The sequence below is a fragment of the Macaca thibetana genome, chromosome 2 (assembly GCF_024542745.1).
Source record: "Macaca thibetana thibetana isolate TM-01 chromosome 2, ASM2454274v1, whole genome shotgun sequence".
Taxonomy (NCBI): Eukaryota; Metazoa; Chordata; class Mammalia; order Primates; family Cercopithecidae; genus Macaca; species Macaca thibetana.
This window is the reverse complement of record NC_065579.1, coordinates 143,488,565-143,508,686: the sequence shown is the minus strand read 5'-3', so window position 1 is coordinate 143,508,686 and position 20,122 is coordinate 143,488,565. Positions and strand designations below refer to the sequence as shown.

Sequence of the window (20,122 nt, the reverse complement as noted above, 5' to 3'; positions counted from 1 at the left end):
TGGACCAGGAGCCAAGACTGCCCTTTCTCATCCGTCACTTCATTGGGTCCTTGGCACCCCTGAAAGAAAGTGTGTCCACCTCCATCTTGTTCCTGGGAGACAGGCTATGAGCCAGGCAGAGGGTGTCCAAGATCATGTGGCTGTTTCGTGGCAGAGCTGAAATCGGTCGTGAGTCCCCCCTCGCTGGAGGGATTCTTCTGTTTGTGCGATCCTGCCACAGGTGAGATTCTCAAGTCTGCTATGTATTTGAGAACCCTTTGTCTTGTTGCAGGTGTGGGGCTGCCAAGTGAGTACTGAAATCAGAGTCACATGGCCAGGTTTGCATCCCAGCCCCACCCTTACCTTGCAGATGACTTTAAGTGAGTACTTCACCTTTCTGACAGTCTGCAGAATGGGGGAGCCAAGCACCCACCTTACTGGGTGGTAGTGGCATTACATGATACGGGGTGTAAGAGCCTGGCACATTGTTATCCGTTGGTAACATCCCCTCCCCGCTTCCAGGAGGCCTGTGTGCCGTGTCATATGCACACAAGCTCAAGGAACCGGGGACCCACGCTCTAGATTTTCTTGGTGATTACCAGTCTAAGCTGACCGTTTTGACTCTACCTCCAAACTATATACCCCAATCTGTCCAGTTTTCACCACCTTCACCACCACCTCCCTATTCAAACCGCCATCTTCAGATACTTGCTGCCTGAACAATGACATCAACCTCCAAATGCACCCCACCTCCTCCCTTTCATCCTGCAACCTATGCAGCCATCCAGCATGACATCTTCTCCGTGTTGCTCTGAGTGTGGCATCCTGCCGTGTAAAACCCTCCCGCGGTTTCCTGTTGTTCTGAGAATAAAATGCACACCCATTCCCTGCTCCTTTATGGACCTATGCCAAAGTCCCTCCCACCTCAGGGCCTTTCCTCACTGTTCCCTCTGCTTGGATGCTCTTTGCCAGCTTGACTCACTCCCTCTGTCTTTCTATCCTCTGCTCACCTGTCAGGCCTCGGAGAAGCTTCATTACCTCCTCTCCAGTGTACACCGCCTGTCCTTGTCCACTCTCACTGTGTAGCATTTTTCTTTATGTCACTTTGTTACTCCAGGATGTATTCTCTAACTTGCTCATCTGTGCAGCGATGTGTAGTGGTTCAGCCCTGACGCTTCCCGCTTGGTCATTTACCAACAGTGGGCCTTGACCAAACGGGAGTGATAATGGCACCATTCTCACAGGTGGTGGGAGGATGAGGTTGCTTACTGCGCTCAGAACAGTGCCTGGCACACAGGAAGTGCCCATACATCGTAGCTGTGTTGTTATTATTGTGTGTCTCTCTGGCCAGAAGGCAGCTCTGTGAGGGATCAGGGGCCTCTGATCCAGTGCCTGGGACATGGAGGATACAGTCCCCGTTGGGGTGCTCAGTGGATCTAGGGACACCATGAGTACCAGAGCAGCCCCTTGCCCCAACTCTTCTCTGCAGCAGAAGATGACACAGAGGGTACTTGGGAGAAGCCGCTGAGTGATGGTGGGCAACCTGTCCTCTCCTGCATATGCAGGTCTCCACTCAAGAGACCTCCTGGAGGTGGTCTTCTGGAGGAGGTCTTCCTGGACCATCCTGCCCAAGACAGCATCCTCCACTCTTCCCCGACAGGGCACCCTGCATGGTTGTCTTTAAAGCACTCACCACTTTTGGAAGTGACTTTGTTTACTTTTGTAAGAACCCATCTGACATTAGTCTTCTCTGCCATCATGAGGCTCCATGGGGCCCAGATCTGCTGATCCTTTTCTCCCCATACTTCCAGCATCTGTCCTGGGGCCTGGCACACAGTAGGTCCTCATGGAACACGTGAAGAAGTGCATAGCCCCCAGGCAGGCCAGCTCCTTTCTACCTTGTATGGCCCCAGTTGCTCTGAGCCCTTGAAGACAGGCCTTGCTTTGTTTATCTTCTGAATGCCGGGTCTGGGAGCACCTCATGCACAGTAGGTGCTCCATTTTCTCTGTCGTGTGAGTGACTGCTGTTCATTTCTCACCCCAAATACGAAACTGCATGTTCATTTCTGCACATTTTCTTTGAGATCCATCCTAGCTGGGCAGTCTCACTCATCAAGATCTTTTTAATGTCAATTTGATCAACCATTCTGTTAGCTCTCCTGCCCATCTCTGCATTGGCTTAAAATGGGATAAAAATGTTGACTAGGTCTAGTGCCTAGGAAAGACCGTTATGGCATGATTCAAGAGGAGCTGTGCCCAGGGTCTGCTCAGCAGATCACCATTCCCAGGCTCCACCCACTGCCTACTGCCAGCTGCCCTGGGGAGAAAAGGACATTCCCATGGGTGTCCTTTTAAAATGGGGGAACTCAGCATGTTATACTGCCTGCTCCTGGAGAGTCAGGATGCCTGCCAGCATATTAAAGGTGCTGAAACGTCCTGCGGACAAGACAGCAGCTTGAGCTGACTCAATCTGGAGGGTCCACTCATTTCCATCCTTGGACTCACTGACTGTCTAGTGGAGCTGCTCTTCAGGGGCACACACACTGGGGAATATCACCCTGGAGACCCTCACAGATTGACCATACTCAGAATGTGGTTTATACATCAACTTGGAATCTACCAAAAAGTATATCCACCTATCACCAATTTCCATAGCTTTCCCCAAGGGTACAGAAGAGGCACATCCTCACTTCTGACATTGCCATGGGCAGTGAAATCCATTCTAATCCACATTACCATTGAAAATCCCTTCAATCATGCATAAAATTCAGAATACCTGTGTTTCCATACAAGTACAGGAAAGCATGCACATACATGTAAAATGTATATATGGCAATGTGTGTATATATATGTGTGTGTATATATATGCAGTGTATAGAATGAAGTGTATATATTCACAATATAAGTATATAATATTTTTTTTTCTGGTACATTTCGTTCAATTTATGCAAGTTAAACATTCATGGGATAAGACTCCTCCACTTGTATGTCCACTCATTTATTCACGTCTTCATCCTACAGGTATTTACTAGAATCTCTGCAGTAAATGCTGGGGTGCAGGCTCTGTCCAGGGCACTTGCTGTCCGGCGGGGACACACTAGGAAGACAAGGCTGAAAAGTGCTCTGAGGATCTAGTGGAAGAGAAATAGGCACTGGGAGATGAGCACAGAAGCTGCCTGTACGGGTCACCTGAAGTAGCGGCCGTCCACAACCCAGGAGGGGAAGGGGAGTGGCAGCAGGAAGGGCTTGGCTGGGTGACCCAAACAGGAGCCCTGGGATCCAGAGTGGCTTGGCACGAGGGACTGCAGGGCGTAGGGTAGGGAGGGTAAAGAGGCTGGGGGAAGAGGTGGGACCAGGCATCCTGCAGGGTTTTGGGACCAGCCTCAGGGGGTTTGCTTGGGAGGGAAGTTGTCAGAGGTATTTAATCAGAGGAGAGACAGGATGTAGGAAGATAATCAAATTCCTTGCACACACAGAAAGTTGCTATGTCTCCAGCATTATCATCGGCAAAGAAATGGTGATTTCCCGCCGTGTGCTGCTGGGGATGGGTGCATTCTTTTCCACATGCTCATGGCCTCCTGTTTGGTACCCCCCTGCCGGAATTTTTCCAGGGATGGGCACAATGACCTAGGAGTCAACCCCTGGAGTCCACCCTCCTCTGTCTACAATCTGGGAAACTCTGATGCATTTCTGGGCTTCTGCCTCTGTAGAATTTGTCGCCACTTCTCTTGGGCAGTCACTTGAGCAGCTCTCTCCTCTCCCCAAGGTGATGGCCTGGGCTGAGGGTCCCATGTCTGGGGATCCCTACGTCTAGGAGTCCCCACATCTTGCAAAAAGGACTCCATCATTTTACTCATCTAGGGCTGTGAGAGTGCAACATATGTCTGGTGAGCTGGTGAATGCTTAGAAGGATGGATTTGAAAACCTTTCCAGTGAGAGAGACAGAAGCAAGGGGCGGGCCAGCTCCATTTTCTCTCTGCCATTTCTTAACAATGCGCCATCTTGCCCAAGCAAAAGACCTATTCTTTCCTTATTCTTGCTTAGAATGCAGCTAACAAAGGACTTTTTGTCTCGTTTGCATTTTTTTTTGCAAGCCTCAGTTCATCCTGGGTTTTAGCTCTCCTGACACTATTCTCTGAGATGAGTCTTTTGTTATAATGTTCTCTTCCCAGCTTTCATATGGTAGACAGGCAGGCAGGCAGGCGTGCGTGCGCATGCAACATGCACACACACACACACTTGCTTTCACATGCACATTCATTCATTCAACTGTTGAGGCTTCACAGATAAATAATCCAGGCCCCCACAGCCTAGCGGTGAGAGACTGATCATTCAATTCAGTACAAAATAAGGATGGACAGGGTGCTGGGCCACAAGTGGAGGGAAGGGACATTTGGGAGGCACCTCAGAGTAGGGAACTTTGGAGCCGTGGCTTGATGGATATGGTGCTAACCAATAATGCATCTAGTAAGAGCTATTGTTTATTGGTCCCTTACCGAGTGCAGGCTGAGCTTGTCATGTGCATTTGGTTATTTAATCCTCCCAACAACCCTGGGAGGTAGATATTTTGTTATTCCCACTTTACAAATGAGGAAACTGAGGCCTTGAGAGGTGAGTTAACTCACTCAAGGTCCCACTGCCAGGAAAAGGGAGCCAGGACGTAAACCCAGATTTATCCACCTCCAGGGCTCTGCTTTAAAACCTCCTGCGCTACATTCCCTGCCCCTTAGCAGGCAGATGGAACAAGGAAGACAATTGCAGGCTGAGGGAACAGCATGTGCAAAGCCGTGAAGCCAGGAAGGAGCAGATGCTGACCGTTGGCAAGTGGTCAGCAGCGTGCTCTGGCCTTGCTCAGTAGGGAGAGAGACCCTTGGATGGAGAAAGACAGAGGCTGGGGTTTGCACACACCCCTCCCCAGTTTCCCTAGCTGTGGGCCTGTTACCTTACCAAGCTCAGCCCAGACACAGCTCCCTGCATCCCCAAATCTTCCAGTTATTCATTGTGAGGCTCCCTGGTTCCTCTTGATGAGACAGCCCCATGTGGCATTCTGAGCCCAGAGGGGCTATGAACTGCCATGCCATGGGGCTGGCAAGTGCAACCTTTTTCCATCTGTATATTTTCCAAATCATATATTTCAGCTTGTGTCACTGCAGATTGCTTGCTCTCTGACCCATTGGCTTTAAATAGCAAAAGAAAAAAAGAATACAATGCACTTTGTGGTTTCCAGTAAGATACCGTAAATACACCCAGATAATATTCCGGTGCAAACCATTTACAGTGGCTGCACAGGGCGGTGGAATGGAATCTTTTGGGCAGGCTTGGACATCAGTTTATTTCCTCTATACCCGCTGGGATCATTATGGAGCTGGAACCACAGAGGGCGTCAGCTGGGCTCCCCATTTTCATCTCAGTGATAATACGTATCGTTCTTTATCAAGCACCTTCTGGGAGCTCCACAGAGGCTTCATTCCACAGAGGTCTCATTTAATTTTCAGGACTTGGCGATGTCCTCCTAAGGGTTCCCACTTCACAGATGGGGAAGCTGAGACTCAGAGAGGCAGAGTCCTTGCTTGGGGCTCCCCCAGTGAATGAGAAGTACACAGGAGGGACTGACAGGTTCCATCTTACCTGAGTTCTGAGCTGAAGTCACCTGGGATATCCCAGGAGGGAAGGTCTCTGGGCTTCTGGATGAAAACTTTACCTGGGAGATGTGGGTGGATTGAAAGGTAAGGAGGGCATGGGGGAGGTGAGGGAGCCCGGGGGATCTTCTGGTCTTGCTGAGTCACTGGTGACCTTGAGCAAGTCTCCCATCCTCCTTGAAGCTATCATTCCAGTAGGAGCCTCCTGGCTTTGTTTCTGTGGCTCTAGGAATCTTTTCTCCGATTCTGGGGAGAGGAAGGGCTGGCAGAATCCGTACCTGCCCTCAGCCTTACCTCCTCTGGTGCCAACCTGGCTCACCGGCTCCTGCCACTAGCTGACCACACCACGTCAGTGCCATCACTCAGGCTACCACTTGGCCTGATGCCTTCTCTGCCCCTAGAGAGCCCCCTGACCTCTCCGCTCAAGTCACCACCCCAGATGTCCCCCACTCCCATCACTGCCCTGTGTCACCTCCTTCAAAGTCCTCAACTGCCACGGAGTGGCATTATCCTGCTGCCTGTCCTTCTACGAAGGCAAAGCCATGTCTAAACTCCTCATCTGACTTTCCTCATGTCCTAGAACAGTGCCTGGCACATAGTAGATGCTCAAGAAATATCTGATGAATGAAGGAATAGATGGCTTGGTCAAGGAGGTGGAGGGGAGGGCAGGATTTGAGGGAGGTTCTTCCTCTGCTCCTGGGCAGGACGGAGAGGCAGGCCTTTCACAGCAGGCTGTCCCCACTGCTGGGATGGAGGATCTGATCCTGGAGGGCACACAGGCCATGGTGGCCAAGCCCAGGGTTCACTCACAGGCTCCACATGGATGATCTGGGCAAGAATGTAGGCCTGGAGTCAGTAGGACTGGAATGGTTCTCAAGACCTTGAGGCAAGGGAGTGGGTCCAACTCTGGGGCCAGCTGTCCAAGTTTGAATCCTTACAGGTTGTATCACATGGGCCTCAGTTTCTGCATCTGTAAAATGCAGATAATAGCCCCCACCTCATGCGTTGTTGCCATATATTGTGGATCTATATTCAGTGCTTAGAACAGAGCCTAGTGAATAAGAAACATTTCGTATGTCTTTGCTCAGCTTTTTATGGACTATATGCCATTGGGCATATGATCTCATCCCATTTCCACAGCAGTAGAACAGACCACCCTTGCAGGTATCTCCTAAGAGAAATGAGATGGCATTCGGGAAATTACCCACCTGAATGAAGGGGCTTCCCCAGACAGATGAGAAAAGGGCGGTTCTCGGAGCAGTGAGGGTGACCAGGGTCCAAGGGAGTTCTCTGGAGTGGTTAGGCACAGCAGGTGACCTCCAGGTTTGCATCCTAACTCTTCCTGGGCAAGTCAGCTCATCTCCCCAAGCCTCAGTTTCCCCACCTTACCTGGGATGAGTAAAGGAGGCAGACATGGATGGAATCTGAGATTTATTTTAAGATTCCAGAAGCTTTTTCTGCTTTCTTTCTACCATCAAACCCTGTTCTTAGCTCAGCAAGCCATCCAGTTTGAATGGTTTTGATAAATTATTTATTGATAAGTTTTAATTGATAACAACTGAATGCCATCTCGTTTTAGAAGTGCATTTTGACAAGAGTTGATTATGGTGGTAGGGCTGGTACGGGGAACAGAAAATCAGCAGCTAAGTCTAAAATGGCAGGGAGCAATAAAGGCCATGGATAAAACAGAGGCAGGGCAAGTTCTTCTCTGTACCACCCAGTAGCACCTATAATTTCATCAATTATTATAATTATAATGCTCACTACTGTTTGTTTAAGTACCTGCTAGGTGCCAGGTGATGTCTACCTCTTCCTACAGGGTAGTTGCTAATAACAGATGAGGAAATGGAGGCTCAGAGAGGTTAAGTGACTTGCCCGAGGTCACACAGCTTTTGGCGGGGTTGAAATTGGGACTCAGGTCTGTCTCACCCCTCACACATTTTGGAGGGTGTTGGAGACAGTGGGAGTGACAGACATGGTCCTTGTCATCTTGTAAACCTGAAATTTGGCTGGGCAGACAGACACTGGATGAGCCTCTGTGTTTTTTTTTTTTTTTTTTTTTTTTTTTTTTTTTTTTTTTTTTTGCCTCTCTGTTGTGACCTTCAGGACATTGTGAAATGGGACTCAGCAGGGACGCCATGGGTGGGCTGGCATGGCACGCCACGGCAAAGCCAGCCCTGGCATGGGGAAGCTGTCCAGTTCAGCAGGTGGACAGGCCTACTTTCTGCGGGGTGGGAGGGCAGTGATGGGGCAGCGGACAAGTTGTTTGTGTCTGTCCCTCCTGGGGAGGGAGGTTCCAAGGCGAATGGGAAGGTGGGTGGGGAAAGGACCTCCCTGAGCATGGGACAGAGTGACCTGAGGCTAGAAGCAACTTGGAGCAAATCATCCACCTCCTCACTCACTGCTTAAGCCATCTCCATCCTGGCATTCTGAAACACCTTCTCTGGCCCCCCTTTGCCTGCTCCGGGCTCCGGGGCCTCTTCTTCCAGGTGCCTTTCCTGAAACCCACCCAGGCTACATGAGAGCGAACTTGCCCAGTGCTCCTCAGGACTTATCCCACACACAGGGCTTCCCGTAGGTTGCTTTGGTCAGTCTTCACCCTGTAAAGTAGACATAGCCCTTGAACCCATTTTGCAGGTGAGGAGACTGAGGTCCAGAGAGGCTAAGAGGCTAGGTGGCAGCACCATATTCACACCAGCTCTGAGTGACTGCCCGTCCCACGCTGTCTCCTGCACCCCAGCTGCTCAGGACCCTGCCCCTCCCCTGGAGATACTCACAGTCCAGTGAGGGGGACACAGAAGAAGGGAAGGGATGGACATCTGAAATAGCAGGTGACACACAGAAGGAGTAATAGTGGCCACGAAAACAAGAGGTAGGGTGCAGGCAGGTTCCATAAACGAAACATGGGGCCAAGAGCTTTCCATGGACAAACTCTTGTTCTCTCTCATTGCCATGAGAAAGTTACCAATGATATGTCTCCATTTTACAGCCAGAGGGACTGAGGCGCAGGGAGGGGTAGTCCTTGACCAATAGTCACAGAGCCAGGGATTGATGTTCCTGGGATTTAAACTCAGGCCTTCTGGCCCCAGAACCAGTGCCCTCCGTGGGTGTTGGGGAAACGCTGCTTTACAATGCTGTGAGCTTTATGCACGTGTGCAGGTTACATGGTTAGGTCAAGGGTGCTTGGGAGTGGGGAGTGGGAACTGATGGGCTAGAGGGGTCCCCCCCCATCTGGCTTTCCAGATCCTGGGCAGCCAGCCCACATACATTCCTCCTTTATTGCCCAGTTGACTCCCCAGGTTCTGGGGGTTGAATGGATGTGTGTGTAATGGCAGTTGCTCAGCTCATCATCACCCTAAGAGGGAGCTTTGTTGCAAGTTAGGAACGGGTACACAGTCGAGCTTTGGAGAGCCATTGCATTGAGCTCAGCCTCAGTCCTTAGTCAGGCCCAGGCTCCTCTCAAGTGCCTGGGACCTGACCCCAACTTGTCTCCTCTCCTCCTCGCAGGGAGCCGGGAGGCTGCGTTCACCTACGCCATCATTGCTGCCGGCGTGGCCCATGCCATCACAGCTGCCTGTACCCAGGGCAACCTAAGCGACTGTGGCTGCGACAAAGAGAAGCAAGGCCAGTACCACCGGGACGAGGGCTGGAAGTGGGGTGGCTGCTCTGCCGACATCCGCTACGGCATCGGCTTCGCCAAGGTCTTTGTGGATGCCCGGGAGATCAAGCAGAATGCCCGGACTCTCATGAACTTGCACAATAACGAGGCAGGCCGAAAGGTAGGCAGCCAGGGAGGGCAGCTGGGCGGCGCTCGCGGAGATACTGCGAAATGACTTGTTCGTAACACCTGGTGCTGGGTGTCTGGTGAGGAGCCACAGGGCTCTGCCCTCAGCCTCACTCTGCTTGGCGTTGGCATCAGCTTGTGGCTGGTTAGGATTTGTGTATGGCACAAAGCTTGTCAGCTATTAGAGAGGTTGGATAACTGAGTCTCCCTTAAGACGAATTGGATGTTACTCAGCAAGGTGGAAAGAGGGACAGATGTGGACTCTTATCCTCGGGAGGAGCCAAATTAGCCTTTCTCCCTTGCTCCCTTGCTCCCTTCCTGCCTCCCTCCCTGCTTTTTTCTCTCCCTCCTTCCCTTCCTCCCTCTTCTCAGGCTTCTGGCCACATCCTGTGTGTCAGAGCCTCCCAGGTGGCCTTGGTGAGTCACACAGGGGAATTGCTCACCTGGTCTACCCCAGGACAACGTCCTGGGGGAAATTACGAGGCCCTGCCTGTCTAGTCCCATGGCTGGGAGCTCCTGCCCAGGGTGGCACATCCCTGCAGGGGTCCCAGCTGCTCCCTTCTCCCTGATTTTGTGGTCAGATCACCCTGCAGGTCCCAGGTCCCAGGCTCTCTCCTGCCTTGAAGCCCTCACTTCCTCAAGGCAGACAGGAGGAGGACACATGGCTTCCCTCTCCCAGCCTCTGTTTCCTCACCCACAGCTCCCTGACTGGGCCATGGTGAGAATTAAAGGAGAGAATAGCACGTGACCGGTAGCAAGTCAGGGTCAGGGTGGATCCCACGGGAGTGTGTTCTGTGAGCCACACAGCTCCACTGGGTGTGAGGCTTGTGGCTGTTGCTCTGTCGTGCTGCCATGAGCCCATGGGCGACACAGACACTGGGAACTGTCAGAGGCTGTAAGACCAATCTCAGTGGGCTTCCTGGAGGAGACAGGCCCCAAGAAATGAGTGAGGTTTGGCTAGGCAGGGAAAGGAGGTGGAAGCAGCCAAGATCTGGTGAGCTGGGGAGGAATGGACGCAGGCCCAGAGGTAGGGGCAGGGGGCCAGTTGGGGACCACACTGACCAGTCTGTGAGCCCCTGACAAGGGAACCCCTGCAGGATGGGGCCGAAGCAGCCTTGTGTTCTGCACCTAGATCTGCTTATGGCTGCCATGTCCTTGTCCTTCAGGTTTCAGCCATGATGTCCTCTCTCCAGAGAGGCTTCCCTTCCCATTCCTTCTTAGCCTTTTCTCCAAGGTTGCCTTGTTCTGTGGCTTTCTCCCCTCTCTAGACTGTAAGCATACTGAGGACAGAGGCCTGGGGTGTCTCAGACATAGCAGCACTCCAGAGCGTGGCACACAGTACGCACTCTACAAATATGTATGGAGTGAACGGATGAGTGCCTTGTAGTTGCTGGTGAGCCACTGATGGTTCTGGGGCAGGAGAGGGGCAGAAGTCATAGACCCTTGGGAGGCAGAGGGCTACCTTGAGTGGGGTCAGGAGCTGGGTCTAGGTGGAGTGCAGGCCAGGCCTGACCTGATGTTTCTGAGCAGGAACAGCCCTCCCAGCTCAGGAAAGCCCAGTGGAAGGCCATACATCCCCCTGCCTGCCCAGTGCTCTCTGGTTAGGGAGGACCCTTGAGGATGGCTTTCTAGAAAAGCACTTCTACAGACACTATGTATTTCCTGAGCCAAGAGGCGGGACTGCAGACTCCCCGGTGTGTGCAGAGAAAGGCCTGAGTCACCACCCGTCCCGCCCCTTTGTGCTATATAGGGGTGGAAATGGAGGCTCAGAGAGGGTGCCAGCTGACCCGTGGGACTTAGGTCAGTGACCACACACACCACTCAGCCAGAGCACACCAAGGTGGTCTTCTGGCCTAGCCCCAAGTGGCCAGACACTCACTTGCTGCCTTGAGACACCCCAAGGGCCCCGACAAGGGCACGAACAAAGACAGCCACCAGCTGCTGTGGGTTCCAGCCCCTCTTGCGACCTCAGTTTCCACATCTGTCGATTGGGACTATGACCCTCTCCTTGTTCTGACCGGTGCCAGTCGGTTCCCCAGGATTTTGCAACACGCCATTTACTCGAAGGCATGGGACCCCACTCAGAAGCCCCCTCCCAGCAGGCTGCCGTGGGCCCCACGCATGGCAGGGCTTGGGAACCGGCAGGAGCAGAGGGGCCAGCCTGCCGCTGCTCCTGGCTGAGCGCCTCGGAAAGGCTCGCAGATGTGTTTATCACCCGCTCCCTCGCTCCTGCCGTGAGGAAACAAGACTCAACCTGACCACAGGCTCTGGGGCTTGTTGGCAGCTGGTGTGAGAGAAGGGGAAGCGGGGAGGCCAGGGTGGGGGCGGCTTCTGCAGACCTGATGAGGGGCTGCCCCAGAGCTGCAGGGGAGCCCTCGACTCCCCTGGCAGATGAGGAAGAATCAATGCCGCAGGGGCGTCCTGCCCTCGCAGGTCTCCAGTTCGAGTCTGAGCCCAGCAGGGTGTGGGCCATGGGGCAGGGGCAGCACCTCAAGGAGGCTGCGGGGCATCCCCCCCTTTCCCTCATTGTCTCATCAGTTGTGTGGTCTGCAGGCCGAATCAGAATGGTTAGGTGCCAATATCTTTTGGCGAGGTGATTTTAGTATTATAGCTTCCCCTATTGGCAGTTCGGGGTCTTTGCACTTTGGATTGAAATCAGTGGTTGCTCAGGTTGGGGTCTTAGAATACGAAGTTCACATCCTAGCGTGTGATGTGTGGAATCATAGGCTCCCCAACTGGGAGGAAGGGAAGAGTCAGAAGCATTGTGTTGAAATCTTTGGATGGTGGAATCTTTGTGGCTTTGAATAATTTCTTTCCAGCCTTTTGGGCAGCAAGGAAATTATACCCAGTTTTTGCCCTCAAGACTAGATGCTCAGTCTAGTGAGAGAATCAGGTCCAAGAAGCAAAACTTGTGATTCAGAGCTACACACTGTAGGAGAAACGTGATGTTGAAAGTGAAGAAAAGAGGTCAGAGGAAGAGCGGTTTGTTTCCTCTTGAAGTCTGAAGAGTGCTAGGCAGAAGAAGAGAACTCTTAGCAGGGCTTTGAAGGCTTAGGAGTCCTCCAGGTTGACAAGGCATCAGGAAGGAAGAGGGCAGTTCAGGCAGCACAGGCATGTTTAAAAGCATGAAGTCCTAACAAAGCATGCTGTGGGGGCTCCACGTGGCCGAGGGTGGGGAGGACAAGTGATGAGGCTGCAGAGGGGGCTAGATCCTAACACACAGCCTTGAATGCCAGAACAAGGAGTGGGACTTTGTCTCAGGCCAGAGGTGCCCAGAAGAGGCTTTGGTGGCGCAGTGCTTGGGCAGGTTTCTGACCTGTCTGGGATAGAGTGGAGAACAGAGTGAAGGGGCTGTGGCCAAGGTTGGTGCCTAAACCCAGCAGGGGCCTCGGGGCGCATGGCTGGGGAGGCTGTTTAGGAAGCATAATAGGTAGGAGCTGCGTCAGGTGTGTTTGGGGTGGAGGAGCAGGGTGGTAATGGAAGCCCTGGTCTTTGTAAGATTGCCCGGTGGGAGGGTTAAAGGGGAAAAGGAGGAGAGAGCCTGGGCCACAGCCTGGGCAAATGGGTACTGGGACAGGAGGGCTATGGGAAGGGAAGGACAGTCAGGGAGGTTGGAGGAGAACCAGGAGAACCTGGGCCTTCTGGGTGCATTTGTGAGTGCGTGTAGACATCCCCCTGCAGGAGTGCAGAGAAGCCTGGGCAGCTGCGAAACCCAGCCAAGGGCCAAGGATCTCCAAGCCTCCATGACAATATTGTACTTGGCAGGCCAGGCTTTCGAGGCCTTACTGTACAGAGAGAGAAGTGCACCAGGGAGCTCTGGGGGCCTGGGGGAGGGTGGGAGCCCTCAGCAACCCCTTCATGAGAGTGTGGTGACTGAGCCCAGGAGAGGCAGCCCTGGGGATGGGGGCCCAGCTGGGACGGGGCTGGCCCCTGCTGGAATGCGCCGCTTGCTCCAAGGGAGGTGAGCTCAGGGGGATGGAATTCCACCGAAGTGAAAAGTCACCTCCCAGTCCCTGCCCAGCCTCTTGCACACGGAGGGGTGTCGGTCTTGTCCCTTCCTGCCCTGCCCCGTCTGGTCCGGGTGCTCCTGGGAGCTGGATTCCCACCCCTGCCCTGGCCACAGGCAGGCCTGTGAGTCAGGGGACACCAGGGACCAGCCCCTGGCAGCTGGGGCGGAGCCCAGATAAGGCCCGCTTAGCTATGCTCCTCTCTGCTGTCCCGAGGGCCACTTGCATATTTGACCAGATAGAGTGGCTAGTGGTGGCATGTCAAGGGCCTGAGGAGCCAGGCCCCACCCAGCCCGAAGCTGACTGGCCAGGCCAGGCTGGGAGGAGGCATCCTCAGTCTGCCATGCCCTCCATTCCTGCCCCACCCCTGGGCACAGTTGTGGGTTCTCGCCCTTGCAAATGGAAAGGCTTGCAGCCAGGACTCAGGGGACTTGGAGCAGGAATGGTCTTGGGCACATCTCAGCCCTTCAGGGCCTTGGTTTCTTCCATGGCAGGGGCTTCTTTTCTTTGCTCCCAGGAGGGTCTCCAGGTCTGACATGTGGGCTGGGGAATGACATGGGGTTCTTGGGACCATTGTACCCCAACCTTGTCTCCAACTTCTCTCCCACACACACCACCTTCCAACAACACACTCCTGCAGTCAACCAAGCTTGTTCCCACCTAAGGGCCTTTGCACAGGCCGCTTCTGCTGTCTGGAGAGCTCTTTCCTTGAATCTTTGCAGAACTAGCTCCTTGTATTCCTTCAATTCCCCGCTCAGATGTCACCTTACCAGGGAAGTCCTCCCTAACTTCCCTCCTCCGCTGTCTGTCTCATCTCCTCCATCACCCTGCTTTACTTGCATGTGAAACCACCGCACAGAATGATCTCATTTGCACAGCTCTTTGTGTCTTTATTACTTGTTGCCTCCCACTGCAGTGTCAGCACCATAGGGTAGTGATGGCCTAAGTTCACCTCTAAACTTAGAACAGTGCCTGGCACATAATAAGTGCTCAAGAAATATTTGTTGAGTGAACAAATGATTTGGCAAGTGCTTGCTCTTTCTTGGGGGGATTTCCAGGAGCAGGGTTGCAAGGTATAATACAGGACTCCCACTTAGAGTTGAATTTGATATAAACGAAAGTACGTCCCAACTATTGCACAAGACATATGAAAAAATGATTCACCATTTACCTCAAATTCAGACTTAACTGAATTTGTATTTTTGAATTGAGCTGATATTGAGATAATTGTAGATTCACATGCAATTGAAGAATATGAAGAGATCTTGTGTACCCTTTGCCCAGTTTCCCCCAATGGTGACAGCTTGCAAAACTATAGGACGACGTCACTACTAGGATGCTAATGCTGGAACAGTCAAGATGCAGAGCACACAATGGTCCCCAGGTTGCTCTTGTGTAGCCACTTCTACTTCCCTTCCCCTTCCGAATCCCCAGCAATCACGAATTTCCTCTCCACTTTTATACTTTTTTTATTTTAACAATGTTACATAGGTGGATCTGACAATATAACCTTTCCAGACAAGCTTCTTTTCATTCAGCACAATTCCCTCAAGCCTCCTTCAAGTGTTGTGTATCAGTAGCTGGTTCCTTTACCTTGCTGAATAGTATTCCAGGGCACAAAGGCTCCACAGTTTGTTTTGCCATTCACCTGTTGAAGGATATCTGGGTTGTTTGCAGGTTTTGACTATTACAAATAAAGCTGCTGTGAACATGTATGTACAGGTTTTTTTTTGTGTGTGTGAATGTAAGGTTCTATTTCTCTAGAATAAATGTCCAAGAGCACAAATGTATGGTGGCTGTATGTTTAACTTTATAAGAAAGTGCCAAACTGTTTTCTATTTTGTGGGAGAGTGGTTGTGCCATTTTATATTCCCACTAGCAATGTGTGAGTGGTGCAGTTTCTCCACATCCTCACCAGCATTTGGTGACATCACTGTTTTTAAAATTTTTTTGCCATTCCGATAGATGTATGTTATACCTCATTGTGGTTTTGACTGGCATTTCCTGAATGGCTAATGGTGTTGAATATCTTTTAATGTGCTTATTTGCCATCTGGATAGCCTCTTCAGTGTAGCATCTGTTAATGTCTTTTTGCCTATTTTCTAGGTAGGTAGTTTACTTTTTTAACTGGTGAGTTTGGATATTTCTTTATAGATTCTAGCAGCTAGTATTTGGTCAGACATGCGATTGGCAAATATATTTTCCCAGTCAGTAGCTTGTCTTTTTATCATCTTCATAGGATCTGTCACAGAGCAAAAGTGTTTAACTTTGATAAGTTTTCATTGGTAAGGTCCAATGTATCTATTTTTCCTTGAACGGACTGTACCTTTGGTATTATCTAAAAACTCTTTGCTCAGCCCTAGATCCCAAAGGTTTTCCCATTTTTTTTTCCTAAAAGTTTTATGTTTCACATTCAACTCTGTGACCTGTTTTTAAAAAAATTCATTAATTTAAAAAACTCAATGAAAATTTATTTCTTTTTTAAGTTGGAGTTACATTTTTATTTATTTTCAATTGTGGCAAAATATACTTAGCATGAAACTTGCCATGTTAGGCATTCTTAGGTGTGTACCCCAGTGGCATTAAACACACTCACACTGTTGCGCTGCCATCCTCACCTTCCATCTCTAGAACTTTACCATCTTCTCAAACGAAGACTCTGTCCCTGTTAAACAACCACCTCCCATGTCCCCGCGCCCCACCCCAGCCCCTGGCACCCACCTTTCCACTTTCTGTCTCTTTGAATCTGACTGCTCTAGGCACCCCACATAAGAGGCATCATATAGTTTTTGTCCTTTTCCATCTGGTTTATTTCAGTTAGTGTAATGTCTGAAAGGTTCTGTGATTGCTTTGAATTAACTTTTCTATGAGGTGTATGTTTATGTCGGGGTTCATTTTTCAGCCTATTTATGTGCTAAATCCAGGAACCCTCCCTAGCCTCCACTGTCAAGGACAGTGGCCTCAGCACAGTGCCAAGGAAAGCTGTAGGATTGTTTTAGAGCTGGAGATTCTCTCTTCTGTAGGCATTTGATCAATGAGAGACTGAGACCCTGACCTGGAGGGGCCCTGCCAAGGCCACACACCAAGGGAATGGAGAAGCAAGAGCTGCACCTAGGGCCTGGCTCCCAGCTCAGACCTCCCTTCCGCTTCCTGGAGCTGGCCAGGGCCAGGGAGCTGAGCTGGATGAGAGGCTGAGGTAGGGGCCAGGAGGTCCGTGGTGGGCTTGAGAAAAGCTTAGTGGGATGACCAGGCCAGGGTGTGTGGGCCCAGAGGAAGAAGCCCAGACGAGACCAGAGAGGAAGCTACCAAGGACGGGTTGGAGGGGGACCAGCCCAGGCTGGGGCGGAGGGTGCCCACGAGGCCTGAGGTTTGGCCAGTTTTCTCCAATGACACAGCAAGGGCAGGGCCCAGCCAGGTCCTGTCAGTGATGCCACTGTGATAGCAGTGGACAGTACCCAGGCAGGAAGGGGATGAGATAAGAGAGGACGCATGGGTAGGGGCAGGAGCAGCCCTTCCCACAGAGACTGGAAACGTCTGTGGCCCCAGCTTCATGCGGCCTGGTCCCTGGCATCCCACTTTGCTCTGGGCTAGTAAGACCACCCCACCCCCAACCTGGATGGATGTGGGCAGCAGGGGCAGGCCCTGAGGAGGCGCTGAACACCCAGGCCTGGGAGGAGTCAGGTGGCTCAGCTGTGATTGGAGCAGCCTCAGGAAGGTGTCACCATCCTGCAGTCCCTGAGGACTGGGGGTGGTGTGGTTGGGAGGGTGGCAGGCAGGACCAGGACCCACAGAATGGAAGAATATGGGGAAAAGGCAGCTCAAGTGAGAAGGAACTTACTATCAGGAAGCGGGATGAGGTCCCTGTCAGAGCAGGTGGTATAGGTGGAGGGAAGGTTTTCAATTGCCTGGAGAATATGGACATGATTCTAATATCAGCACTTGAAATATGTGTACTAATTTAATCCCCACAGTGGTCTTACGAGATTAGCATTCTCTGTTCTCTCCATTTCACGAATAAGAAAACGGAAGCACAGAGAGGTTAAGAAAGTTGCTTAATGCCACACAGCTGGCAGGTGCAGCGCTGGGATGTAAACCCAAGCAGCCTAGCTCCAGATCCAGGTCTTAACCTCAAACTACGCTACCACACCCAGGAGTCTTGGACTCAGATGCTTTTATCCCCACAGTCTCCTGATCCTGAAATCCTGTGATTCCAAGATGTTACCCCAAGATTCACAGATCCTCTGATTTGAGGAACTTGGAGACTACAGTCCTCAGCCCCCAGAAGGCCCCGCTATGTGGTCATTTGGGTTGTGGGTTATCCAGGCACGCACACGTGCATCCTCTCCTACTCTAGTCACTGTGGCCTTGGGGGCAGTCCCTGAGCCACCACCTTCTTCCTGGGAGAGAACACATCAGGGCCAGGGAGGAACCCGGTTATGAGTGAGAAGAGGGGATTCTGTGTGCCATCTTGGCAGGTGATGGGCCCCAGTCTGCCATGGGGGTTCAGGATGAGACTGGACAAGGAGATGGCCAGCCAGAGACCCACGCCTGGCGCAGGGACCAGGGCGCCCCCTGTTTTAGCAGAGTTTCTGGACTTGTTCAGCCTGATGAACATCAGTTGGGGAGACTTCTCTTCTCCCCCAATCCTTCCGGGCAGTCGCAAGACTCACCTCGGTATCTCTCAGAGCCCAGCCTGGGCCGGGCATACTCTTGGTGACATAAAGTGGCACACATCCTAGGCCATGTCACAAACAGCCAGCAGAGCACCAGAGGCACTAGACTGGGTGCGTCTGTCCCTGCCTTCTCATTCCCAGGCGTGCACAGGGGGCAGGCGAGAGGCGGGTGCTCCCTGTGCTGTCAGGTGGGCTCTGGAGTCCACTCCTGGCTTTACTGCTTGCTAGCTGTGTGGCCTTGGCCATGTTACTCTGCCTCTCTGTGCCTCAGTCTCTCCAGGTCACTTAATAGCGCCGCAGAGTGTTATGAAGATTACATGATTAAAAGAATGTAAACTGCTTAGAGCTGCCCTGTCCAATAAGATCACAAGCCACATGGGGCTACTTACATTTAAATGAATTACAAATAAATAAGATTAAAAATTCTGTTTCACAGTCCATGTTTCAAGTGCTTGGTAGCCACCTGTGGCTCATGGCTTCCTACTAGACCATTCCGTGGTGGCAGGAAGGTCTATTGGACATTACTGTCTTAGAGTGGCGGGCACGGAGTAAGGGCTGAGATGTTGGTACCACTACTAAGGGGCCTGAAAAGATCTCAGCTGCGGTGGAAGCTCATCCTGTCACCTCCCTGGCCTCCCGCCAGCCCAAGGGGGTCTCAGATGCTGGCCATCTGATTTATCTTGGAAGGAATTCCCAGTGTGGCTGCTGGCCCTGCAGCTGGGAACTCATTTGAAACCCACCTGAGGTAGGGAGAGGGCAGCATGGCGAGGCCCTGAGAGCCCCCTCAGTGAGGTAGAGTCACGGGCTCAGTTACACCACGTCAAAAGGCACCCACCGGGGACAATTGCCGCCTTTGTCCTCGGGAAGGGGACTGGGACTCCTGGGTGTTATCAAATCTGCCAGGAAGAGGGAGGGGGGGAGCCAAGTGATGGGAGGAAGGTGGGTGAGGAGAGGGGCAGGAGTGATCCTAGAGGGAAGGAGAAACGAGGTGTTCTGGAGGGTCTGGAACCAGGACCTGGCAGCTGTCGCTTTTCCTAATCCTCAACACTTGTGTCTTTTGAAGAGAAATCCAGTGCAACTGTGTCCCTAGGAAGGACTCCGTGCCTGACAAAGGCACTTCCTTAAATTACCTCCTTTCAGTGTGCATTGAGACACTGTCATGGCTGCTCACAGTGGCAAGCACTTGCTCTCGCTCTGTCCCGGGTGAGGTTCTAGGTGATCTCCCGGGATTACTCCATTTGATTGACCAGACATCTTTGGGGACCCTTGGTAACTCCATTTCTCGGATGGGCAGTGGAGGTCCGGGCAGTGAACGTGAGCAGCATCCCAGACTCCTGGGCAGGAGAGCTGGACGCAGAGTCTCAGGGCCTCCACAGGCCATGGCGGGAAGGGGACAGATTCCCTGCCAGCTGGGCATGGGCAGTGAGGCCAGCACTCAGCTGCTCACTGCAAGGCACTGTGTGCCCCTCACAAGGCCTGCCCTTCCATGTGCTGGTCCCATCGCAAGTGCTCTTTGTAAGTGATCTCACAGGGAAGGGCCTATTGCCATTCCTATTTAGCAGATGAAGAAAACTGAGGCACAGAGCAGTTCAGTGGTGCTCTTGAGGTTGCCCAGGTAAAAAGCATCTGAGCTAGGGTTCCCTCCAGCCATCCCACCTCTGCAATCCAAGCTCTGTTCATCCTTGGTGCAGCCTCTTATTAGCTCTCAATTATGTGTGTATGTGGGTGTGTGTGTATTTTTGGACTTGGATGGATTGGTACAATTTTGAAATAATAAAGATTCCAACAAGGCCAGGCACGGTGGCTCCCACCTACAATCCCAGCACTTTGGGAGGCCAAGGGCGGTGGGTCACCTGAATTCAGGAGTTTGAGACCAGCCTGGCCAACATGGAGAAACCCATCTCTACTAAAAATACAAAAATCAGCTGGACGAGGTGGTGGGCATCTGTAATCCCATCTACTTGGGAGGCTGAGGTGGAAGAATCACTTGAACCCAGGAGGCAGAGGTTTCAGTGAGCTGAGAATGCACCACTCCAGCCT

At 52.0% G+C, this 20,122-nt stretch overlaps 1 protein-coding gene across 1 annotated transcript in view; it reads left to right on the top strand.

The window, feature by feature from the left end:
* The window catches only part of WNT7A (Wnt family member 7A), a 57,957-nt gene that overhangs the window by 12,139 nt on the left and 25,696 nt on the right, over positions 1–20,122 (top strand). Inside the window, exon 3 of the mRNA XM_050781749.1 lies at positions 9,126–9,397. Within this exon, the coding sequence (XP_050637706.1) occupies positions 9,126–9,397 (272 nt within the window). The remainder of the gene's footprint in view (positions 1–9,125; positions 9,398–20,122) is intronic.